The sequence below is a fragment of the Salvia hispanica genome, chromosome 4 (assembly GCF_023119035.1).
Source record: "Salvia hispanica cultivar TCC Black 2014 chromosome 4, UniMelb_Shisp_WGS_1.0, whole genome shotgun sequence".
NCBI lineage: Eukaryota > Viridiplantae > Streptophyta > Magnoliopsida > Lamiales > Lamiaceae > Salvia > Salvia hispanica.
Window position 1 is genome coordinate 40,246,771 of NC_062968.1, and position 24,291 is coordinate 40,271,061.

General features: G+C 40.2%; 4 protein-coding genes across 4 annotated transcripts; 2 read left to right on the forward strand and 2 right to left on the reverse strand.

Annotated features, from left to right (window-relative positions):
• Positions 1 to 4,442: 4,442 nt before the first annotated feature.
• On the reverse strand, positions 4,443 to 5,522 carry LOC125221055. The gene is made up of 2 exons (XM_048123185.1): positions 4,789 to 5,522; positions 4,443 to 4,686 (listed from the first exon to the last, which is right to left on the reverse strand). The coding sequence occupies exons 1-2, from the start codon at positions 5,520 to 5,522 to the stop codon at positions 4,443 to 4,445; spliced, it is 978 nt and encodes a 325-aa protein (XP_047979142.1).
• Positions 5,523 to 12,338: 6,816 nt separating this feature from the next.
• LOC125217764 (RING finger and transmembrane domain-containing protein 2-like) lies at positions 12,339 to 15,938 on the forward strand. The gene is made up of 9 exons (XM_048119291.1): positions 12,339 to 12,591; positions 12,667 to 13,250; positions 13,798 to 13,874; positions 13,969 to 14,137; positions 14,225 to 14,313; positions 14,423 to 14,587; positions 14,719 to 14,796; positions 15,374 to 15,477; positions 15,655 to 15,938. Exons 2-9 carry the CDS (start codon positions 12,698 to 12,700, stop codon positions 15,758 to 15,760), a joined length of 1,341 nt encoding a protein of 446 aa, XP_047975248.1. The 5' UTR covers positions 12,339 to 12,591; positions 12,667 to 12,697; the 3' UTR covers positions 15,761 to 15,938.
• Positions 15,939 to 17,507: 1,569 nt separating this feature from the next.
• On the forward strand, positions 17,508 to 19,113 carry LOC125222398 (E3 ubiquitin-protein ligase CIP8-like). The gene is made up of 2 exons (XM_048124977.1): positions 17,508 to 17,666; positions 17,874 to 19,113. Exons 1-2 carry the CDS (start codon positions 17,523 to 17,525, stop codon positions 18,999 to 19,001), a joined length of 1,272 nt encoding a protein of 423 aa, XP_047980934.1. The 5' UTR covers positions 17,508 to 17,522; the 3' UTR covers positions 19,002 to 19,113.
• Positions 19,114 to 19,152: 39 nt separating this feature from the next.
• Positions 19,153 to 23,733, reverse strand: LOC125222399 (protein PIN-LIKES 6-like). The gene is made up of 11 exons (XM_048124979.1): positions 23,534 to 23,733; positions 23,212 to 23,428; positions 23,037 to 23,116; positions 22,665 to 22,789; positions 21,855 to 21,976; positions 21,339 to 21,542; positions 20,261 to 20,335; positions 19,998 to 20,098; positions 19,828 to 19,880; positions 19,526 to 19,720; positions 19,153 to 19,456 (listed from the first exon to the last, which is right to left on the reverse strand). The coding sequence occupies exons 2-11, from the start codon at positions 23,401 to 23,403 to the stop codon at positions 19,335 to 19,337; spliced, it is 1,269 nt and encodes a 422-aa protein (XP_047980936.1). The 5' UTR covers positions 23,404 to 23,428; positions 23,534 to 23,733; the 3' UTR covers positions 19,153 to 19,334.
• Positions 23,734 to 24,291: the final 558 nt, after the last annotated feature.

The window sequence follows — 24,291 nt, forward strand, 5'->3', positions numbered from 1 at the left end:
TTCAAACTCTCTAGGGAGAGGTAAATATATAACCAAATTTATTATGCATTAAAACCCGTGTCGTTTTAAATAATTCTATTTTTCAAGGACGGTAGTACTATATTTTTGAATATATGTCTCATAAAATTTTTGGAGTACCACCATATATGGTACTCCCTATGTCCCATTAGAAATGAAACGTTTTCCTTTTTGATCTGTCCCATTAAAAATGAAACGTTTCTAAAAATAGAAACAATATTCTCTCTACTTTTTCTTCTCTCTTACTTTACGCTCTCTTCATTAACTCACAAAACAACACTACATAAAATCATGTGCCGAAAAACAAATGTTGCATATTTAATGGGACGAAGGGAGTACTATTTCATAAAAAAAAAACTAAAAAAATTCACAGGTCAACCTGCACATTTAGAAATACATGCAGGGCTAAGTACATGAGTACTCAGCGGACATATTGCCCAAATATACAAATATACATTTGAAAAAATTTTGTCAAGCCATCATCCCTGTAATAGTCGAGAGTTTTTCTTAAAAGGCTCAAGCTTACTAAATTCTTAGCGAGCTAAAGTTCAATTGAGTAATCTAAGGTCTTTCTGGAATTCGTTATATCTGCATATCTTGTGTCGGGAAAATGACATAGTCAACTTTCCACGGTCACCAAACTAACAACCCTTACGATGACATAGTCCACATGTACACTAGTACGAGTAAGGGCTCTCCCCTTGCTGGGATCTGAATTCAACTTATACCTTTTGGTATAGCACATTCGGTATAACCTAAACAAATATGCAACATCACATAAAATACTTATGGCAAGACAACATAATTTGCATAAAATAAATATTATCTCAAAAATATTCCATATTTCTATCCACATTTTTATGTAGGATATAAAATTTCAGCTTATGCGCTTCCAAACACCGTAAAATAATATTAACTCATTTGGAGTTAAATTCCGTGCGATGTACTTATCCAATAAAAGATACTCCCTCCGTCCCAAGGTATTAGACCAACTTTCCTTTTTGGGATGTCCCAATATATTAGACTCATTTCTTTTTTTAGCAAAAAGCATCTATCTTATTTTATTCTCCACCTACTTTTTTCTCTCTTCTCTCCCCTACTTTTTCCCTCTCTAATACTTTACTCTCTCCACTTTAACTATTTAAATATCAATTCCTTAAATCATGTGCCCAAAAGAAGTGAGTCTAATACTCCGGGACGGAGGGAGTACTAATACTACCTGCGTCCACTAAAAATGTACTAACTTGTAAATGACACGAGTTTTAATTCATAATTGGTAAATAAGAAAGAGAGGGAGAAAAGATGGTGAAAGTAGTCTTAGTGGATTGTGAGGTCCACATTATTAATAGTATTTAATTAATTTAAACTTTTCATAGTTAGAAATTGGTCTAATTTTGGTGGACGACCCATTTTTGTGGACATATGCAGTAATCTATTAAGCTTTGTGAAATAAATAAAAGTGATAATATGCAGCCATCATTCAGCCTCCGTCCATGCTGCTTAACTATTGATGCCGCTCTTCCCTCTCGCTGGAGTCGAGCTCTACCCGAGCTCGAGTTCGATCTCGGTCCCCACCTTTTCCTCACGTCACAAGTAGCCCAACGTCCGGAATGCTTCCTGCTCGGCTTGAGCCCCACTGCTATAGTTATCTCCCTCCCCTCTCTCTCTCTCTTTATTTCTTTCTCTGCACTAAAGTTGATCCCCTCTTCCCCACGTGGTGTTATGATGTTATCAGACATATGATCTATCTGGTCGATTATAAGAATAATTAATTCATATGCTAAACAGTTACTTGCATTTAATAACATACATAAATCATGCTCAAGGAAATTTAAACCCAATGACATATTTGGATTTTACATGATTTTAGAAGGTGGTTTTGCATGAATTTGATCATATTTGTCTATTATTGGGTGTGTTAATATCTACTTCTCTATTATGTTGGTATGTTGACCATTTTGTTAAGAATGTATAGAAAAAAGGTACAAAATATGTGGATATGCAGCAGCCTTGGTTTGAGACAACTTTTACTAGAGATTTTGAAATCCAATGAGCCTAATGCATATTAATCTCTTCATCTTTGAAAGAGTTTCGCGTGGGTATCACGCACGCCTCAATCGGAGTTCGGTGGAAGAAGTTATGGCCGTTACTAGAACACTGCGTTGTCCAAAAACTTTCAAGCGGCCGGGTGAATTATTACACTGTAAATTCACCCGGCCGGGTACGGTAAATCTGCGCTGAAAGAGTCAGAACGGGGTCGAAAATCTTCACGCGGCCGGGTGAATTTATAGTGTATTAATTCACGCGGTCGGGTGCACTGTTTTGACGAATTATTTTTGCAGAAAACACGATTTTTGAGAAAAGAAAAAGAAGAAAAAGGCTAGGGTTAAGGATTATTCTACACACTACCGCAAGAACACTTTGAAGAGAGACTTGAAGATTGAAGACTACAAATCGAGAGATTGAAGTCTCTAATCCATAGAATCATTCCACGGGAGTATTTATTTGCTTTCTTTGATGTATTTGATTGAATCCATTATTTTGGTTTTCATGAAGAACATGAGTAGCTAAATTTATTGTGGAGTTTTGGTGAAGACTACAATGGATGTTTGTGATTAATTCAAGGACTTCTTTTGATTGCTTAGCTCTTGTGGTTTCTTTGTTCATTCTTGTGTTTTTTCAATTCAATTTCTTAGCTACCAATTGGGTTTGTTTACCTTTATAGTTGTAATTGAGAGATACCTATCTAGGTTTGATAAAAGAGTGAGCATTACTTTGACAATCTACACTCGAGAGAGGGGAACCTTAGTGAGAGCTTGGGTCTTTGTTCTATGGAGTTAATCTAAACATATTAGAAGGAGACTTCAATATTAAGGGTTGATCAACGTGGTGAGTACACTCGCGAGGGGGCTCAACCTAGACTAACGACTTTCCTAGTAATTCTAGAGACATAAAATGAGTAATCGAAGTTGTTGAATCAATCGCATGACAATTCTATTGTAGTTGGATCCAAAACTCTACTCTCATATTTGTGGTATCTTTTCACTTGAGTTGGATCCAAAACTCTACTCTAGATAGTAGTCGACATTTGTTCGTGGTACTTGAGTTGATACAATCTTGTCTCTGTGGGATACGATACTCTTGCTTGTTAATTGCTACACTAGCCCCGTACACTTGCAGGTATTACTTGTGTTAAAATAAGTCGAGTCACCCAAAAATATGAATTGCTACGGTCAGTGGCAGACGCATGATTTTACCGATGGGGGTCCAAAAAAAACATAAAATAAAATTAAAAAATAGTGTTTAAATATTAAAGTCAAATACAAGCATAATATTAACATTTATCTTGTATTCTCTATCTTCTGGAGTCGCTGCATAATAGTTTCATTAGTAACATTATCAAAAGACATTCTTTTTAATGTAAGGAATTAAGAGCATCTCCGGTGGCGGACTTCCCACTAGGACTTCAAAAAATCTTCCTGCCACGTCATCACTAGGACTTCCCATCCCACTGCCACATCACTAGGACTTCCTCTGCACTAGGACTTCCCACTAGGACTTCCCGCAATAAAATTAAATTCAAAATTATTCAATTTACGAATTAAAATTTAAGGAATTAAAATTTCGACACGAATACGAACGGGGAAATGTGAATATTTCATTAAAAAAACATACATTATTCGGGAAAAAAAAATTAACCACATCAACGTCCATCCCTCCGCATCCAAACCTCTTCAATGATATCCTCCTGAAGTCGAATATGGGCATCTCTTTGCCGCATGTCGGCAAATGCGCGCAACCGCTCAACCTCTCCATGAGGTACCCCCATGTTCACATTCGCGCTGGCCACGCCGTGGCTTGGACCGGCACCCGTATCATCTTTGTTGGTCCACTGAGTCAGTTCGTCACCTTCACTTTCGACAATCATGTTGTGCAAAATGATACATGCATACATGATGTCGCTGTGAATGCTGCTTGATCGAAAACAAAAGAAGAAATAACAGAGGCGAATTACGTGGTTCGGCCTTTGGCCTACGTCCACGGATGAAAAGATCTGGTGTTGATTGATTGATTCTGGGTGAATTACAAGATGTGAACTAGCTCCAGACTAAGCAACAAGAACATTCATCTCTCAAGATCAAACTCTCTTTACAATGGAAATGACCTCACACAATGATGGATGAAACTCTCCTTTCTTGATCCTAATCTCTCTCAGCTTGATGTTCTATATTGCCCCCTTTCTCACACACACCATCTATATATGAGAATGCATGTGTGTGAGTGACGGTTACTCCTCTACCCTAACCCAGCTCTCGATGAGCTCAAGTAGTTGTAACTGCCTCCAACAGAAATTCAAACCTCAGCTCCAACGGCTAGTTCCCTTGAGTTAGTTCTTGGCTTCTTCTCACTTGATCAGCCACACACTAACAGTCGCCGATGTTGGGAATATACCACATCCGTGAAGGACCCTTCACCATCGCCCATCGACTTTGGAGCACACCAAATGCCCGCTCAACATCCTTGCGCGCTGCCTCCTGACGGCTCGCAAAGTAGGACTTCTTTTGTTCGATCGGATGCTTGATTGTCTTCACAAAGACGAGCCAGTTTAGGCATATCTCATCTGCCAAATAGTATCCCATATTGTTCTGGTGACCGTTGGTGACGAAACTGATGGCGGGACCAACGCCATTGCACTGATCGTTGAACAGGGGCGACGACTGGAGGACGTTGATGTCGTTGTTCGACCCGGCCACTCCAAAATAAGCATGCCAAATCCACAGCCGGTAGTCAGCTACAACTTCAAGGATCATGGTTGGATGCTTGGATTTGAAGCCGGTAGTGAAGATCCCTTTCCAGACGGCGGGGCAGTTCTTCCACTCCCAATGTATACAATCTATGCTGCCCAACATTCCAGGGAACCCGTGCACCGACCCGTGCATATTTATGAGCTGCTGGCAGTCTTCGGGGCTCAGACTCCGAAGATAGCGATCCCCGAATATCACTCTAACGCCCGCGCAAAAATTCTGCAGACACTCGACGGCTGACGACTTGCCAATGTGGAGGTACTCGTCGAACATGTCGGCCGGGCCTCCGTACGCCAGTTGCCTGATTGCGGCAGTGCACTTCTGTAAGGGCGTGTGTCCGGGTTTGCCAGCCGCATCCTCTCTGACCCTGAAATACTTGTATCTTCTCTCTAAAGCACCCACGATATGCATAAACAATGGACGATGCATCCTAAAACGTTGCCGGAATAAGGCATCCCCAAAACGCGGCTGCGGAGCGAAGTAGTCCTGATACAACCGAATATGTGCAGCAATGTGGTCCCAGGGTACATGATGTCGCCGATGGATCGGCCGAGGTACCGCGGCCTGCTGCCACCGCTGCTGCCTCTGCCGTAGAAATCGATCAATCGCCCCTTCCACAGCGACATCCAATTCATTCTCACTATCACTATCACTATCACTAGCGCCCCCACCACTACCACCCGCACGACTACTAGCCATTCTAGATATACTTGAAAATAGAGTTTAGAGAGAGAAACTTGTCAACACAAGTGGTGTGAATGAAATGAAGTTCAACGAGCCGTATTTATAGAGTTTTATTTAAAAAAAAAATTGAATTTTAACTCAGACGTCCGACCGTGACGTCCGACTGAAGCCACAATGACGGACGTCCGGTCGGACGTCGCGCGGATATCCGAGGATATCCAACGTCCTCACGGGACGTCCGTGTTCGACCTTTTCCTTCACAACAGCGGTCGTCCGGTCGGACTTCCGCGACGTCCGACCGGGACGTCCGCCGGTGGAGATGCTCCAAGCACTCTTGTAACAGTTTGTCTCCCGTACTATTATGTAGAGAACTCTTAATGACCTTCATTGCTTAAAATACTCTTTCCACTTAACAACCGACAAGATCAATGACGACTTGACTAACAAATAATTAAATAAACCAATGAGAAATTTTCATGCCTTCTAGTAGAAACTATCTTCTGAGCAAGACCACCGATCCTAGATACTTGTGAAAAATTTTCATCCATCCGCACATAAAAAATAAAGCTTTCAAGCTCATTCAAAACAACTCTAGAAAATTCTGATGGATAATAACTAGCAAGACAAAACAACTTCTCAAAATCAAATGCAAAAAATGAATCTCTAGGATCGAAACATACCATGCAATCATGCATAAAAATAAGTATGTGTTAATTTCACCAAAACAATAATTTAACTCTTGAGATTGCATGTCAATCATTGAATAAAATATCTCAACTCGATAATAGTGGAGATTCTTCATTTTATGCGTTCTACATACTCTTCCTCGAGGTACACATTATCCATGTCAAGCACTATTGATTTGGATTGAATTTTGCCAAGAAGTTTAGATTTGGAATATTAATTATCTAGGTTTAGCTTTAATTTAATATTCCATCTGTCCCAATAAATTGTCCACTTTGGTTCCGACACGAGTTTTAAGAAGTGAGTTGAAAAGGTTAGTGGTATATGAGTCTCACTTTTGTTTATTAGCTTTAAAATTAAATGTAAGTGGAATGAGTTAGTAGAATGTGAGACCTACTTACCATTTATAATAAAAGTGAAAGTGGACAATTAATGGGGGACAGACGAAAATGACAAAAGTGGACAATTATAGGGGACGGGAGGAGTATTCAATAATATTTAATTTAATTTTAATGCGAAATTACTAAAATACCCCCTAGATTTTTAAAAAAATATTGGGGGTTCTAGGGCTCCCAATAGCTCTTCTTATGTCCGCATCTGGCTACAGTATAGAATTACCGAATAGATTCTCCAAAGAATCGAAGATTGCTTGCGCCTTTTCTACGTGATGATGTAGTACTCGACCACGAATCTTCTAATCTGTTCCTGAACTCATATGAAAAAGCTTGTTAGAACAAAAAAGGAATAAGACAAAACTTCAGTTATGTGAAGACTGAAATTTTCGTCCACTTCTTTACTAAGGAGCATGACATTTTGTGTTAGATTAGATCACAAATCTTTTGTCTATTCTACTTTGTATAGAGTTATAATGAGTCATATTAGGGATTCATGGATGTTGGCCTTGGGTTAAACATGATGGTCTTTCATTAAATTAAGCCGAATTTAATATAAGCCCACAAAATATTATTATCAGTCACTTGTCACACTACAATAAAATGATATTAATTGTCCATCCAATCCCAAAGTACAAATAATCCGAACTTGCCACTTTAATTTAATATTTAATGTGTTTAAAATATAAATATTCATTAATTAATTTAAGTGTGCTATTTGACTTTAATCAATTAGTATTTTTTTTCTTAGAGTTTTCTAGTTTGAAACCTTTATTTATTATTTTGGAATAGATTCCAACCGACTGGATTTTTAAATAATAAAGTCTTTTTCTGAACATCTTTTGAGGATATTATCAAATTGAACTCACCCAACATATATTTCATTGCAATAACAATATTAGCACCTCTAAATATTGATCACCACTATCCAAGATATAAGTATTATTGGATTACGAAAAATCAGTACCATTTGATAATCAAAGTAGTGCATAATCAATATCGTATGCTCAATGTTATGTCAACAATGATTGAAAAATTATAATCACCGAGACCTCATTTTTCAGTACTCCCTCCGTCCCATAATAGATGGCATACTCGGGGAATGACACGAGAATTTAGAAAATGTTGTTTTGTGTGTTAGGTGGAGAGAGAAACTAATATATATATATATATGTGTGTGTGTGTGAGGGAGAACTTTTTCCTAAAAAGGAAATGTGACATTTTTTGTGGGACAGACATCTATTATGGGACTGAGTGAGTATATAACAAGACAAACTTATCTCAACTGTTAAATCCTTCAGTGCTATATACCACACCGATGTTGTTTATCACCAAGTGGCACGACATTGTCGAATACTCTCTCCGTCGTCATTTATAGTCACATTTTGAGTCAGCACAAGTTTAAGAAATTACTGACTTTGTGAAGAAAAATGAGGAATTAAGTTAGTAGAAGGTGGACCACACTTTTATATATAGATTTTATAATAGAATGTGAGTGTAATGATTTACATGAATGGTAGGATCCACTTACTTAGAATGGAAAATGATAAATTAGACTTTAAATCGTGGACACCCAAAAATGGCAAAATAAGACATTTTTAACGGGAGAAGGGAGTTTAAGTTATTCCATCAAAAGATTTCATCTATTACTGGAAGTTATCAATAAAATAAGAACAAATTCGGACTCAAGTTGCAAAATTTATTGCTCCAAATTATGAACAAATTACTTTCAAAGAAGAACATATTATTGCATCAATTATATTTGTATTTTGTAAAATAATTTATGAAGATTCAATAAAATAAGAACAAGTCATTAACAAATTGACAAAACTCTTTCAGGTCAAGTTTCAGCCCAAAATTGCAAGAGTTATCCAAAAAATTGACAAATAGCCAAATGGTGAAGGGACTAATCCCTGCTTTTGGGTATATAGCAGCTTTAAATCTTGGGTCAGTTATCTCACTCATTAAAGTGTCCACAAATCAGCTTGAGGATTAGTCCATTGGCACACTGGTGGATATTACTACAAAATACAGTTAAAAGAACATGACAACGAGTTTGCAAAAATTGGCCAATCTTAGGTGATAAAAGAACATGTAAATTTCAGACATTCACGAAGAATTCAAGTTAATCTATAGTATAGTGGCGATGAGTTTCTTCGATCTATAATGGACAGTGAAATCGAATCAAAACCAAAGTTGAAATCTAAATCTAAATAAAAAAATGAAGTTACTCACTCGAAGGAGCTGGCCATAAACTCTAGGGGATGATGATTTTCTGGAGAGTAAGGCGAGGATTTCGGGAGAGAAAGAAGATTGAAACCGAAAAACACATTAAAAAATGAAGGATTACGAACATCACTTACTTACTCGATGTTGGAGCTGGCTGAAAACTCAAAGGTACGACGACTCTACTGAAAGCAAAAACAAATTTCTAGAGAGCAAATCGGCGTTTTAGGAGAGGCACTGCAAGACTGTAATGAGAAATGAGGAAATATACGATGTGATTCTTTGTTTAGGGCCTGGGGCATGTCAATGAGAAATGAGAAGAAGAGAGTAACTTAGCAATTTGATCAAATTAACGGTCCAATAAATAGCTTAATCTATAAAAAAAATTGGGTCAATTACCCTAGTCAAATTTTTCATGATGTAACATAGGCTTCAGGCCGGACTCATTTCTATTACTCATATATGTACCAAACAAATAATTAAGAGCACATAAGATCTCTTTTTCTTAAAGTAATGCCAAGATATGGATTTGTATATGTGTTCCATTTGTTTGATAGCAAAGATACTCCTATCTCATAGCCCGCATTAAAGCACGAAGCCCATCTAGGCCCGACAAAATCCCCCTATTTCATAAGTTTATGTATCTCATCAAATTGGTGAGATATGGAACTATTCAACCTTGTTTTCAACTATGCCCTTTTATTAATATTCTTACCCACTCAATCTCCCCTCACCATTCCAAGCAGAACTACCACTGCCCCTCACTGTCACCCGTGGCAGTGCTCTAGTTGAAGGAGGTGGGTCTTCCGTCGGTGTGTCGTCGGCTTGCTATCTATTCCTGAAACTTCGCCTCTCTCCTCGATGTGTGTAGTAGTTAGTGTGTGCGACTGGAGTTTGTGGCCTCGGCGATTGTGAGGATGTCTCTCAACGATTGCCGCCGTAACCTTACCAATGTCGCACCATTATTTTCGTTGTCAATTTCTTGTGGTAGTGACGAGTACAGTTCTAGATCTATGTGATATGTCCTTTGTGAGGCAGAAAACGATTTAACAACTGCTATGGCTCCCCATTTGTGCCTAAATCTGATCTAGTTCATATGGATTTTAAGTTACTATACATCATTTTTGGATTACTCAGTACATTGATATCTTGTTGAATTGTTGACGAAGAATTTGAATAAACTGCCCACTGATTAAGCACACATGGACACCAATGAAGAATTTTATGAAATTACTCCTTATTACCTTATGATAAGGTGCAAAGATAGCTGATTTTTTAGACCAAGGACAAGTACGTATTTTCAATTGTATCCGTGAGTTTCATACCTTAATATATCCTGCTATGTACATATCACTTGCGATGGTTGAGATAGTTTTTAGAGCATCTCTAATGGTCGGCTAGCGACCGGCTAGTCGATTCTTCGCGCTGGCCGATCGGCTAGCCGAACCATTGGAGGCGGCGAGCGGTATACCGGCGAGCCGATCGGCGTGGGCTGGCCGATTGGTGGGCGCTGGCCGATGCGCTAGCCGATCGGCTAGCAGCCATTGTGGCGGCCCGATCGGCCAGCGCCAATTTTTGTTTTTGTTTTTTTTTTTAAAAACCTATATAAACGCGATTTTCGTTTCATTTTCATTTGCACCACTTGTTTTAACGAAGTTTTCTCTCTAGCTTTCTGCATTAAAGAGCATCATCGAGCGAAGGATCACAACAACGAGTCCACTCCGGCGACGAGCGGATCTCAGACTCCCACCTGGCATTCGTGATCCTTGGATGTAAAGTGCGATGTGGTCCCGGGGTTTAACTATCCCTTGGAATCGATGATGGGGATGACGGCTGGTGCGGCGCCTGGGGGAAGGCAGGGGGGGGGGTCACGCGGTGGGATGCCAGGAAGTGCGGGCAGTGGGAGCGGCAGCGCCGGGCCGCCTCGGGGTGGGGGGGGTATGCCCCTGTATGCAACAGCAAACATGATGCCAGAAGATGACGACGATGCGGCATGTGCGTATGGACGTTAGGGGATGCAAGACGGTATGCATCTCGGGATGCAGTGGGGGGGCGCAGGGAGTCACCGGGAGGGGACACGGTGACATCGCCCTTCGCTCCTCGTCGCTGATTTTTTGACGGCTTGCTCGTTCTACACGTCGACCCTGGGAGACGCAGCTTCTTCTGGGCGATAACCTTTCCCCGTCATTGCATTTATAGCCCGGGATCGATATCGGGGATCCGGATACTCCCTGCCCAAATAGGCGGGCCGGCGCCAAGTTAAGAAGACAGGGGGAAGGCCAAGGCGGTCGGCGAGCCGTCGCATGCCTCGGTTGTTGACGACATCCCCGGGCCGGAGGAAGTGGACGGAGGATGAGTACGCCGGGGTGGCCAAGGGGTGGTTGGACGGTGTGCGACGTCGCTGGTTGCGAACAACCAGCGGATCGTCAACATGTGGGCGAAGATCAGAGCCGCCTACAGGAGGCACCGCCCGCACGGGAAGGACTTCCGCGGGGAGGAGGTCCGGAAGGGGTGGGAGCGCACCTCAGGGTCCGTGGCTGGGCCGTTTTTCGAATTTGTACGCCAACGCCTCCTGGCCGCCCGGCAGTGGGCAGAATGAGGACGACGCCCGGAGGATCGTCACGGGCGAGCCTCCCGCAGGGGAAGTATAAGGAGTTCACCTTCGGGAGTGCTTGTTGGTCCGAAGGACTCCGAGAAGTTCCGGGGCAGGGCGTGCGACGCTGGGTGGCCGAAGAAGCAGAGCAACTGACAGCGGCAGCAGCTAGCCGGCGATCCCACGACCTCCCCTCGGATGTTGAGGAGTTTCCATCCCCTCCTTCATTTACTCGGTCGCCCCCGCCCGGTTGGACAGAAGCGGGCGCAGCGGGCCGCGAGGGCGGATCCCCCCTACCGCCCGCGAGGTCCCCGTCCTCCGCCCTCCCACCCGCCCCACTCGAGTACACTCTCCATTGCGTGTAACCATACGCGGATCGCATGTACAAGGTCTTCCAAGAGTAGAAGACCGCCACTGACCCCACGGAGAAGATGTTTCTTCACGAGATGCTCGAGAGCATGCGGGTTGATTTGGAAATCGCGAGGGCACGACTAGCGGGTTCCGACGTGGGCTCAGATATCACGGGGCGGCGGCGGCGGCGGACGACGGGCGATGAGGAGTAGAATAGCGGCGGGGCTCGTGTGTTGAAGCCCTTTTTTTAAAAAAAAAATCATGTACTTTTTTTTAATGGAATGGATTAATTTTCCCGTATATGTGTCGTAAATTTAATTCCGTATTTTAATCGTAATTTTAATTCCGTAAATGTAGTATATTTTGAATTATTTTTATTGCGGCTGACCTAAATCTGATTCGGCAGGTGGATTTTTTAGTGTTGCTGACGTGGCAGAGGAGAGAATGGTTGGCCTATTGCTGGCCTAAGCACCATTGCAGATGCTCTTAATGGGAATACAAAATATTCAAAAAAAAAAAAAAAAAAAATGAGCCGCGAGAAATAAATGGTTAGTTTTGGAAGTGTGTATAAACAGCAGGGGTGATTGTCCGTACCACCCTTGTTTCTCTCTCTTCTCCACCATACCCAAACAAACAGAGAAGAGAGAGACACAGAGACAAAGAGAAGCTCCACAAAGGGAAAATCGCCTCTTCCTTGGACTCGCAGCCGTGATTCTCTACGTATCCCGCTTCTGATTCTCCGCTGCGGGACCGACAACACCACCGCTGCCTCCCGTCAATGAATCAGCTTTCCCCTCTTTGAACCGCACCGATCATCCACGGATTTTCGATCTCCAAGGTAGTAATTTTTTGCAATTGCACGCACCTTCATTTTCCTTGCCATTCTCAATTCAATTTGTATCTGCTTGATTAGGGTTAGGTTTAGGTCTGCGACGCCCTCACAAATGGAAGCGTCCGCTGCAAATTCGGACGCTTACAGGAGCTCCTCTTCTTCTAATTCAAACCATTCCCGAAGAAATGGGGTGCATATTTCTGCTTCCACCATCCTCCGATCACCCCTCTCCACCTTATTGGAGTACACCGGCTTCATCCGAACCAGGAATTCCAATGATTCCGAATCCGATTCTCTATTGAATACCACAAATGACTCTGCACCGGGAGAGGTTTCCATTAGGATAATTGGCTCTGCAGAGCAAGATCATGACAGGGCTGCCTCTTCTCTGCATTCGGGGCCATCTGCGCAGACCGAGCCCCTTTCGAGGTCCCCGTCTGGAGCTTCTGCACTGTCCTCATTGGAGAGTCAGGTTGATTTGCGAGAGTCCGTAGATGGAGCTACAAACTCAGATGGTGATAATGCAGATGGTGCTGCAACCAATAATAGGGATTCTTCCTCCTCTTACCAGAGATATGATATACAGCAGGCTGCCCGGTGGATCGAGCAGGTCCTTCCGTTCTCCTTGCTTCTGTTGATTGTATTCATACGTCAGCACCTGGAAGGTATTATTCTCTGCTTCGTCTTACTTTAAGTATTCGTCTTATTCATGTTGCCTTCTTCGAGTTTGCTAGTGTTCTGATTTGTGCCAATGGTAACGAAGCTGCTAATACTTTAATTGGCCTTGTATTTTACTCTTTATTTCAAAATTTTCCATTATAGATGCATATTGACTTTAGCCAGCCCCTGCCCGCATGCGCCATATCTTTTTATCATCTAATATGACGATCTAGAGCTGATCTACATAAAAGCTTGCAATAACTTTTGTTCTTTTATCGCTTTGTATGCTGTTTCTTTCTCCTTTTTAAACTGGATTTTAGTATTTCCGTCAATTTGTTGAAATTTTAATGTTGGCTTAATTTCTGTGCGAAAGCCCTTTGTAGAAAGTTCTTTGCTGCATTATTCGATGAACTCTTTATTATACCTTCACCATCGATCGTATGTAAAAATTAAAATTACTTGATTAACATTATTCGAAAAACTCTTTGTTATGCCTCTTCACCATCTATCGTATGAAAAATCAAAATAATTGATCAACTCCTATTTTGGCAGGATTCTGTGCTACTATCTGGATTGCTGCAATCATGTTTAAGTCAAATGATATTGTACGGAAGCAGACAGCACTAAAGGTACTTGATGTAGATTTTCATCTCCTTTGAGAAACTTTTTTTAATCCATTTTCTGTGAAGTCACTGCTAACAAGGAACTGCCATCCCTCTCCAGGGTGAGAGGAAAATAATGACTCTTATTGGCATTGTCGTTCTTTACTCACTTCATGTTTTCGGGATGTACTGGTATTATCTGAAAGATGATGTGCTCTATCCATTGCTGATGCTGCCTCCAAGAGCCATACCTCCCTTTTGGAATGCGATATTCATTATCATGGTGAATGGTGAGTCCTTTTAATTAATAACTGCAAATTCGTAGAATTACATGTCAGTAATTTGACCTTGGTCTTTGTCATGCACCATTTTCTTAGATACACTTGTTCGTCAGGCAGCAATGGTCATCAAGTGTCTGCTCTTGATATATTACAAAAACAGCAGAGGTCGGAACTACCGTAGGCAGGTAAAATATGTCTGTGCGGCTGTGCCTTCTTTTAACTAAACATATTTATAGTATTGTGCAATTGTTTTACGAAGTGCATACCTGCTAATCAAAGATTGTCGATTCACAGGGTCAATTGTTAACTTTAGTTGAGTACCTGCTGCTCCTTTACCGAGCACTACTCCCTGCCCCTGTCTGGTACCGTTTCTTTTTAAACAAAGAATACGGGAGTCTTTTCTCGTCGCTTATAACTGGATTGTATCTAACCTTCAAGCTTACTTCTGTTGTTGAGAAGGTATTAACATGTATCTCAGCCATTTGTAGTATTATTCACTATTCAGTAGTTATTTGCAGGAATCCCTCTATTTCCCATATTTATGTAAAACGCATACCTTTACACTCTACTAAATTAACTGATGTTTTTAGGTCCAATCATTCATTACTGCTTTGAAAGCACTGTCAAGGAAAGACATCCATTATGGAGCTTATGCTACAGCTGAACAGGTTTTCATTTTTCCTTGTATGCCCTTGGTGTCAATATATTTAAAGATTGTTTGAGCTGCTGTTAAGGAAATTCAGTGGCTAAAACTGTTTTCTAATTTATCCAGTCAAATGATATGCACATACATTGGTATATAGGGGGTCACATAACTTGCTTCCACTTTAGCACAAACAGTTAAATTGCATTAATGTCAACGTTTATTTACACCTTGCATGTGAATGCGCCCTTTACCTTTACATGTGCACTTAAAAAATGTCTGATGTCCTTTGGGAGCATTACTAACCACTTAATTCTACCTTGCAAACGGGCCTGGTATGGAACTTACAAGATAAAGATTGGGAAAATGCTTAACGAGCTGAAAGATCTAAGATCCCCCACAAAGAAAATAAATTATTCCCCAAAATCTTTATGCTGCCATAGTATTTTATGATGATGTATTCTTGTCACTGAACTTTACTCTACTGCATGTTCTTTCGAAGTATTGTAGTATTAATTTCCAAACTAAATTGATGCTGCTCCTGTTGTGCTTCAATTTGATGAGAAATCCTATTGCTAATTCATTATTTTGATTATATGCAGGTCGCTGCAGCTGGAGATTTGTGTGCTATTTGCCAGGAAAAGATGCACTCTCCCGTCCTTCTACGCTGCAAACACATATTTTGTGAGGACTGTGTTTCTGAGTGGTTGGTTTCTCTTCCTACCTTTAGCATAATTCCAAAATATGTTGAGCATCGTCATTTCTTCTGGAGCTACAAATATATCGGCATTAGCAAAACATATCTATATGCAATGCGGTTCTCACCTTTGGTTTAGCTCATTGTGCATTCTCGATTTGAGCTATTGTTATCTTGTGTTACCAGGTTTGAGAGAGAACGGACTTGCCCTTTATGCCGGGCATTGGTGAAACCTGCAGATCTTAGATCATTTAGTGATGGCTCAACTAGCCTATTTTTTCAGTTATTTTGATCCAGGAAGTTTTCTGCTTTGAAGGACTCAAAGCATCCCTGTCCTGATCACACCGTTTGCATAGAAAATCTTGATTGTAACTCTTATGTTGCCATTGACACGGTCCAACGTTGTAAAAAGAAAATGTATGTCTCTGTCAACAGTATAAGCAATATAGCAAAACCACAGTTTTGATGAACTCTCATGTCCACACTTGTTTATTGCACCTTTTCTTGTTCATCGACTTCGATTCAGAATGATGATCCTCTAAAGCTGGTATTGCCGGCCGCCATGAACAACTCAAATCTCTAGCCATGGGTGTGACTTTCTTGTCTTGTTCTTCCATAGTTCCATGTCCCAACTTTGCTGTCTTCCCCGTCTCGTGGTGAGATCAACTATGTTGGTTGGTTGCTTTGATAACCAGTTCTAGTGTTGCTCCCAAATCCTCTACATAATTAAAACTTCCTCCGTTCCGCCATAGTTAAAATGTTTCTTTTCGGCATAGAGTTTAAGAAAAATAGAAAAAATGAAATAGAAAAATGAATAAATTAAGAGAGAGAATGAAGTAGGAAACAAAAAGTGAGTTAATTATTACTCTCCCCGTTCCGCAGTAGTAAAGTTATTTTGTCATTTTGGTACGTTCCATAATAGTGGAGTCATTTCCTTTTCTAGCAAAAGACAATTACATTTCTTCTCTCTTACTACTAAATACCATCACTTGTACCTTTTTCATTTCCTACTTTATTCTTCATATATTAAACTCACTTAACACAATATTTTTTAAATTGAATGGCGAAAAGAAATGCATCCACTACGCAGAACGGAGGGAGTATCATATAGGATAATGATGAAACTATGATGAAAATTTCCAAAATCAAAAAAAATGACTCAAGTATGGTTGAGCGGAGGAATACAAAACTAGTTTGGATTGAGCTTATTAGTTGAAGTTATCTCCAATTTTCTTTCTGCCTTGTTATAGAAGATGATTATTGTAGGAGATGGTATAAATGATATAGTAAGTGTTGCTTGAAGAGTTTAATTAATTTATGGTTTGGTTGTCATGAAACATGAAAACTCCATATGATTTCCATAATAAGGATGTATCTTGGTTTTAGATGATTTTAGAAAAAAAAAAAAATATTCGTAGAGCATGTTTTTTGAAATTAGCCAAAACTAGAATGTACAATAAGAGGTAATATTACAACTCTTGAGTCTTGATATGAAAATGAACAAGAATTGTGTTAGAGCGTCTCCAATGGCGGACGTCGCGATAGGACGTCCGCCGTAGTGAAGAAGAAGGGCGCCCACGCCCGTCCCCAACGCCCGTCGGATGGGCTCGCACGTTCGCCCCACGTCCTACCTGACGTCCGCCACTGTGGCGTGGGTAGGACGTCGAGGTCGGACGTCCGACCGAAAATTAATTAATTTTAAAAAAAAAAAAAAAAAAAACTCTATAAATACGGCTCCGTGTCGAAATTTTAATTCCGTAAATTTTAATTTTAATTGTGAATTTATTAATTTTATTGCGGGAAGTCCTAGTGCAATGAGAAGTCCTAGTAAAATGGGAAGTTCTAGTGATGACGTGACATGAATTTTGTGTGGAAAGTCATAGTAGAAGTAGTGGGAGGGGCGCGACGGAGACGCTCTCAGCAACATACAACAACATACAACATGCCTTCACTAAATTCCTAAACAACTGAGAATCCAACAAATCCACATTACATTTTGATTCTAATATTTGTTTTCTGGAATTTATAACTTGAATATACTGATATTGATATTGATGATTAATAATAGTGACGTGTCACACCTCAACGACCTTTTATTCCTTAAATTGTCGCTGTTTTTCCTCTTTATCTATTCGCCCTTCACCGTGCTTTTTGGTCTTCCCTTGCCCACCGCCGCCGCCGCCGTATCTACGAATCAGGTACATCACTCTCTCTTTCGTTCTCAATCGGATCCTCTAACCTCGATTTTTCTTCAACGCTTTACTCTTTCCGATTCCGATTCTTAATCGTGAAAAAAGTGTTGGACTGCATTAGGTCTATTTTCGTTGAATTCGAATCATGTTCCTATCAAATCTGGAACCTAGATGAATCTATTCATATCTGTTGTGTTGCGTTGTGATGTGCAGTTGCAAATGGATGTTGAGTCCGTGAGCAATTTGGGGGATTCACCCTCTTGCGCTTTATGCCATACAATTCTCACATCGGAGAATGAGGCCGACGAGCTTGACGCATTCAGTGTATGCGGCGATTGCAAATTGTTGATGGAGGATTTCGATACTGCCTCGCCTGAAGTGTATAATAGAAGGGGTGTATCGAGGAGGAGATTCGACAGCTCTGAGTCCATGGAGAGCATGTTCTCTCAGCATTTTTCGCACATGATCAGCCTTGCAAGGCAAAACCCCTCCAACGACGATGCTCATTCCGCGGATGGAGTGCGATCGAGGAGGTGGCGGAGAGTCTTGTCCGATAACGAAAGTGATGGTTTTGATTCTGTGTATGGCGAGTCTGAGTCCCTCAATGGGAGATATAATAATAGGCTTAGTGACTCTGATGAGCTTGATACCGATAATGATATCGACCCCATGAATGCTGGCACGTTCCAATGGAATTCCGACGACAGTGAATGGGATGAAGCTCAGCCAAATGTCTTGATTAATTGGGGGAGTCAGCTTGTGATAGAAGCACACATTGGTGACTTGGAAGAGTCTTATGTTGGGAATTCGGGAGATTATCTCGATGCCAGGGGTTTCGAGGACCTTCTCGACCATCTCGCTGAAAATAATCAAAGCTCGAGACGAGGGGCACCTCCTGCTTCTCTATCTTTCGTAAACAATCTGCCATGTCTTACGATTAACGGAGACAAGCAGCAGCAGGAGTGTGCAATCTGCAAGGACTCCTTCACTCTTGGCACTCGTGTCAACGAGCTTCCCTGTTTGCACCTGTATCACCCTTCCTGCATCTTGCCGTGGTTAGCTGCAAGAAATACGTGCCCACTTTGCCGCTATGAGCTTCCTACGGACGACAAGGAGAGAAACGAGAATCAATTGATTGATGATACGGATGCTGCTCCAGTGGATCAAGTTGAGGTTGAGGATGATGCTCCAAGAAATAGATGGTTCTTCCTTGCTGCTCCAATTGTCAGTATTCTTGGCATATCCCTCATTCTGTGGCTTGGCGATTCATCTGCGGCTAGACTGTGCCGACCTCCTTGCCGGAGGGATAATAACCAGAGGAGATGGTACTCATTTTTCTAGCTATGCTTCAATTTGTTTTTGACTAGCATGGTTAAGGCTGTATATTCTGTTTCCATCTTTAGATAATAGTACATTGCTACTTCTGTATTTACATTTCCTCTACTCTTTTGTATTCTCAGTGTTATTATATGCTGATCTAAGATAACAAATGTAGAGTTTGGAATCTTTAATCATATAATTAAATAGAAAGTCGATGCTTAATAGTACAATAAAATGAAGCATTTACACTGCACAGGGATCACTTGTGCCTCTACTGCTCTACATATACATCCTCACAATTGGGGCAGTAAACCAACTAGTCGAAGACCGAGGTTGCTTTGTGTGTTGTAGACCTCAAAATAATATGTTGATGTAAAGAATAATCCAACCAGCCATTGAGAAAACAGCAAAAATGTGAACCCAAAACAGGACAGATGCAGCCTCCTTCCCACATCCTCGTAGATTGGCAACAGCCCCTGCGAATACGAATGTCTCAAACACGAACAAGAATGTAATATTGATATACTTTACGAAATGAGACTTACCTGCAAGCACAGAAGTAGGCATCGTGTGTTGGAGTAGGAGCACGAATCTGAACATTTTGTCACCAGCGGGCAGGAATCCCAGTTTATCAGCCAACATGACAACTCCTAGTCCAGTTGGAGGAACCAAGCACAATCTCCCAAAAACAATGGCTGCAGTTGTCCGGGCACCAATTTTCGCGCTCCCTCGCCCTGGCCCTGCATAGAACAAACACTCATTTCTCATATCATGGAGAAGCAAGGATTATGCGATGACGATGGGAATTGGACTAGGCAAGTTACAGAGAGCTGATGTAGAATCTTACCATCGACAAGGTTGCCTCCTAAAGCCAACAATATACACGGGATCATTGCTTCTCTGATAACAAAAATAACCCATTACAATACAATCATCAATAATACACGTATACGCTGGCCTCATCCATCCCTAACCAACAGATTAACAAAGATTATGGAGGGAGAACATACAACATACCCAAGAATCATGCAGCTGTCTGTAAAAAAGTATAGAGGAGCATCTGCGGTGAATATTAATTTCTTTAAGAAAGGAACACACCCAATGAATATTGCGACAACCTGTAAAAATAATATTATTGTGAGGAAGCTGTGAGATTATTCCAAATCAACTAGACCCTTGGCAAAAAATCACACAAGCCAATACACAGTAACCTTTTCTTGGACGATTACTTGAGCTTCAGTTATTCATAAATAGTGAAATATTTAAAGAAATAGACGTACCGAAGCAATAATTGGTGGTTGAACGATTTGCTTGAGCTTCAGTTTTTCATAAATATATTTCAGAAAATCTTTGACCTGCACGAAGGGTTGAGATCAGAGATGCACATTAGTAAAGTAAATGTGATTGCATCGTCTAGTTGCTCAATCAGTATCTATGTAGTAGGTAGGTCCAACATAGTGCAACTTAGGCCCTGGTAGACCAAATATCTTATATGTGGGCTAGACTGTTATTGTTGATATCCTCTTGTAAAAAAATTCAAAACCGAATTAGCAATTCTTTAACAGTAGACAAATAGGAATTACAGAAAACTGCCTGAATGCATATCCTTCATCCTAGAATTTCGAGAGACTATGAAGTAGTGATTAAACAGGACCAATAACTTCCATACCTAGTAACAACGAAGTTTTTCCAAGCCACCAACATGGAACTTACATAATGTTCATAGACATATATCATACATGAAGTTCCAACATAGTTCTGTATATCAAATTTAACAGAAGCTGATTACCAACCAAAGATTATATGCAGAACTGGAATTCGTTAAAGTTCTTACTTTGTCTTTATTTGTGGAATTTGAATAAACTGGTGTCGCCTCAGCAAGCAGAGGAAGTCGCTCAGGAGAAGCATCACTAGCAAGTGCACTGGGGCTATTTCTCATAGAATTCTTCAAGGGCATATTTCCCTCTTCGCCATCATATCCACCAGGGGGAGGGGCAAGCATTTGAAAAACATAGGTGTACAGGATAATTGCGCCAACCTGTGATAGAAACAAAAAAAATTCAAAACCGAATTAGCAATTCTTTAACAGTAGACAAATAGGAATTACAGAAAACTGCCTGAATGCATATCCTTCATCCTAGAATTTCGAGAGACTATGAAGTAGTGATTAAACAGGACCAATAACTTCCATACCTAGTAACAACGAAGTTTTTCCAAGCCACCAACATGGAACTTACATAATGTTCATAGACATATATCATACATGAAGTTCCAACATAGTTCTGTATATCAAATTTAACAGAAGCTGATTACCAACCAAAGATTATATGCAGAACTGGAATTCGTTAAAGTTCTTACTTTGTCTTTATTTGTGGAATTTGAATAAACTGGTGTCGCCTCAGCAAGCAGAGGAAGTCGCTCAGGAGAAGCATCACTAGCAAGTGCACTGGGGCTATTTCTCATAGAATTCTTCAAGGGCATATTTCCCTCTTCGCCATCATATCCACCAGGGGGAGGGGCAAGCATTTGAAAAACATAGGTGTACAGGATAATTGCGCCAACCTGTGATAGAAACAAATTATCCTTTGCAAAGAAGTTTGAAGAGAGGTCGTAAAAGAGCATCAGGTGAGTAACAGTTTGCCTTCTGTCAGATAAATAACCACCTTGTACTATTTCAAACAATACTAGAAGAATGATACCCCGGAGGCTCTTTAAACAAAGCATAATGTATGATATTGACATGCGTAAAACTGTAAAAGGCATATAAGAATGTACATCTCTAAAAACTTGCCAAATGTATTGACTTTCTAGGTGGGAGACTTGCTAAATATGTGACCTGAAGTGATCCATAGATCCTTAACTGTGAGAACTTACCCATTGGCCAAATGAGATGTAGGCATTTCCATCTTGAGAACATTTATCAGTGTCACCAAATGGGTTTGATTTATCTCGACATAATGCAGCAATTAAGACGAGAGGAACATTCCCAATATTCCCTGAAACAATGGAAATTATTTAGAGGACCCAGGTTTTATGCTGAAATCCATTACCTAGGCGAAGTGTACCAAGCATAAATTATCAGAAATCCTAAATCGAAGGAGAATAAAATTCAACATCTAGCCAATATCTGTCAGGAGAGAGAGAGAGAGGAGAAACCACTGACATCCATCATAATTGAACTTTTGATGTAGTTGGCTTCAAGCTTGCAGTTTTAAATTAATTCCTCTTGGTAAGTAATAGAATCACAGTATTGTTTGCTCGCTATTAGCTTAAGTTAGTTACAACACAGATATTAGGACTTCTTTGGCTTTGTTTCCAAGATATGGTTCTCATGTACTGTATTACTACTTGTGAAGCCAATCATCCTGAATTTTAAGCATTACTTTTACTCCAACAAAACAAACGGGCTACCTTCATGCATCAATGTATTATCTTTTCTTGAAGCATATATGTCGAAAACTTAATCTTTATCTAGTACACTAAAGAGGGAGAGTGCAGTATGTCCTATGTTGCATCTATACTACCACATTTATCATGCGACCATCACAAACATCACATAAGAGGATAAGATAGCACACTTGAACCAGAAAATAACTAGACATACAACTATTTCCCGTTTCCTCCGCATAATTACAGAAAGGCGGGTAAATAGAAAGGAACTCAGTCAGTCCTGTTGTTTAGTACCTATTCCAATTTGCACTATCGTAAACTTGAAGTATGGGTAAGGAGGACGGACAATGGCCGCAACAACAAGACCTATAATGGAGCCTGTTATAGAAGCAATCACCACATTGACAGGAATGAACCACCTGCAAAACTGGAATGTCAAAAGAGCAGCACTAATACTAATTGTTTCTTCGTACGATGAGACACTTTCCTTTATAGTTTGTCACACATTTCTATTTTTAGAAATTTTCTCCGATTAATACACTCAAACCACTTTTTCTCTCCTCAATTAAATATGTAACTCTCTTTCTCTATTCATTTAATACTTACACCCACTTTATCCATCTCCAATTAAACTCATAAAATTAGTTGACAAGCTCAAACTCTTACCATTCAATCATTTTTTCAAAGGTTATAGCTTGCCCCAATTGCGAAAATATCAAACATGGGAGAAGCAGTGAGAAGACCAACTGCAAGTAGTAGATGATGATGTGAATTGCATAGTTTAAAGCATGAGAAGTGAAGAATTGGGAAAGAAACAGAAACAGAAACAGAATATGATTACCCCATTCAAGAGCTTTCTGCCATTAGAAGGCAAAATATTGACATACTTGGAAGCCATAAGAAGGCCAAGAAAGCACATGGTAAAAACTTTGGCTATGGGAAGAACCGCAATTTTTATTGTGGTGAGAACTGATTGGCCCCCCTTTTGGGGCTCGATTAAAACCTCGATCAGTAACCTCTGCACTCGATCCATCTATTATTGCCGAGGGAATAAATCACTACCAATAAGGTAAACAAACAATAAGGAATTATGATCTATGAATCAAATAAACCAGAGAAAGGGGGGAAAATGAAAAGGAAAAGGAAAGGAAAGAGGTAGTTACAGAGGATCCAATTCCAAAATCGAGTAGCGGAAGAAAAGAATTTATGAATTCACGATGGAGCAATTGTTGTGTTGTGTTGTGTTGTGGTGATTGCAAGACGATGATGGCGTTGAAGATGTTCCTCCTCCTAGTAGGCCCCACCAACCCCTTTTCCAGAATTATTCTGAAACCAATCGAATCAAATTAGACTTGCAAAAGCTGAGGCCGTTGTTACTACAATCTTCAACTATTATTCTAATAATAATAATAATATTTACGTAAGAAGACAATTTGATTACGACAACATATTTATTTTACGCAGGATAGCTCTCTTAATTAATTTGCACTATAATACAAATCACTCCGAACCAACCATCACAGATGTCATCTCATACTTGATTAATCATACAAGACTTGAAGATACTCATTCTGTCCCATGTTAAGTGAAAATAATAAAAAATATATAAATATATAATAATAGTATACTATCCTGTTTCTAAAAATAACATGAGTTTTAATGCAATTGGTAAATAAAAGGGAGAAAGAAAAAATTAATGCAATTGGTAAATAAAAGGGAGAAAGAAAAAATGATTGAAGTATTGTCAGTGGAGATGAAACCCATCTCATTAGAGATGGAAAAAAAATTAGTCTATTTTTAAGGAACATACAAAAATGACAAATGTGGTAATTTTTAAGGGAAGAAGTGAGTATAATATAAAAATGATATATACAGTAGAGGTGTGATCAATTGCTAACTTTTTAAGTTGCTAACTTACTAA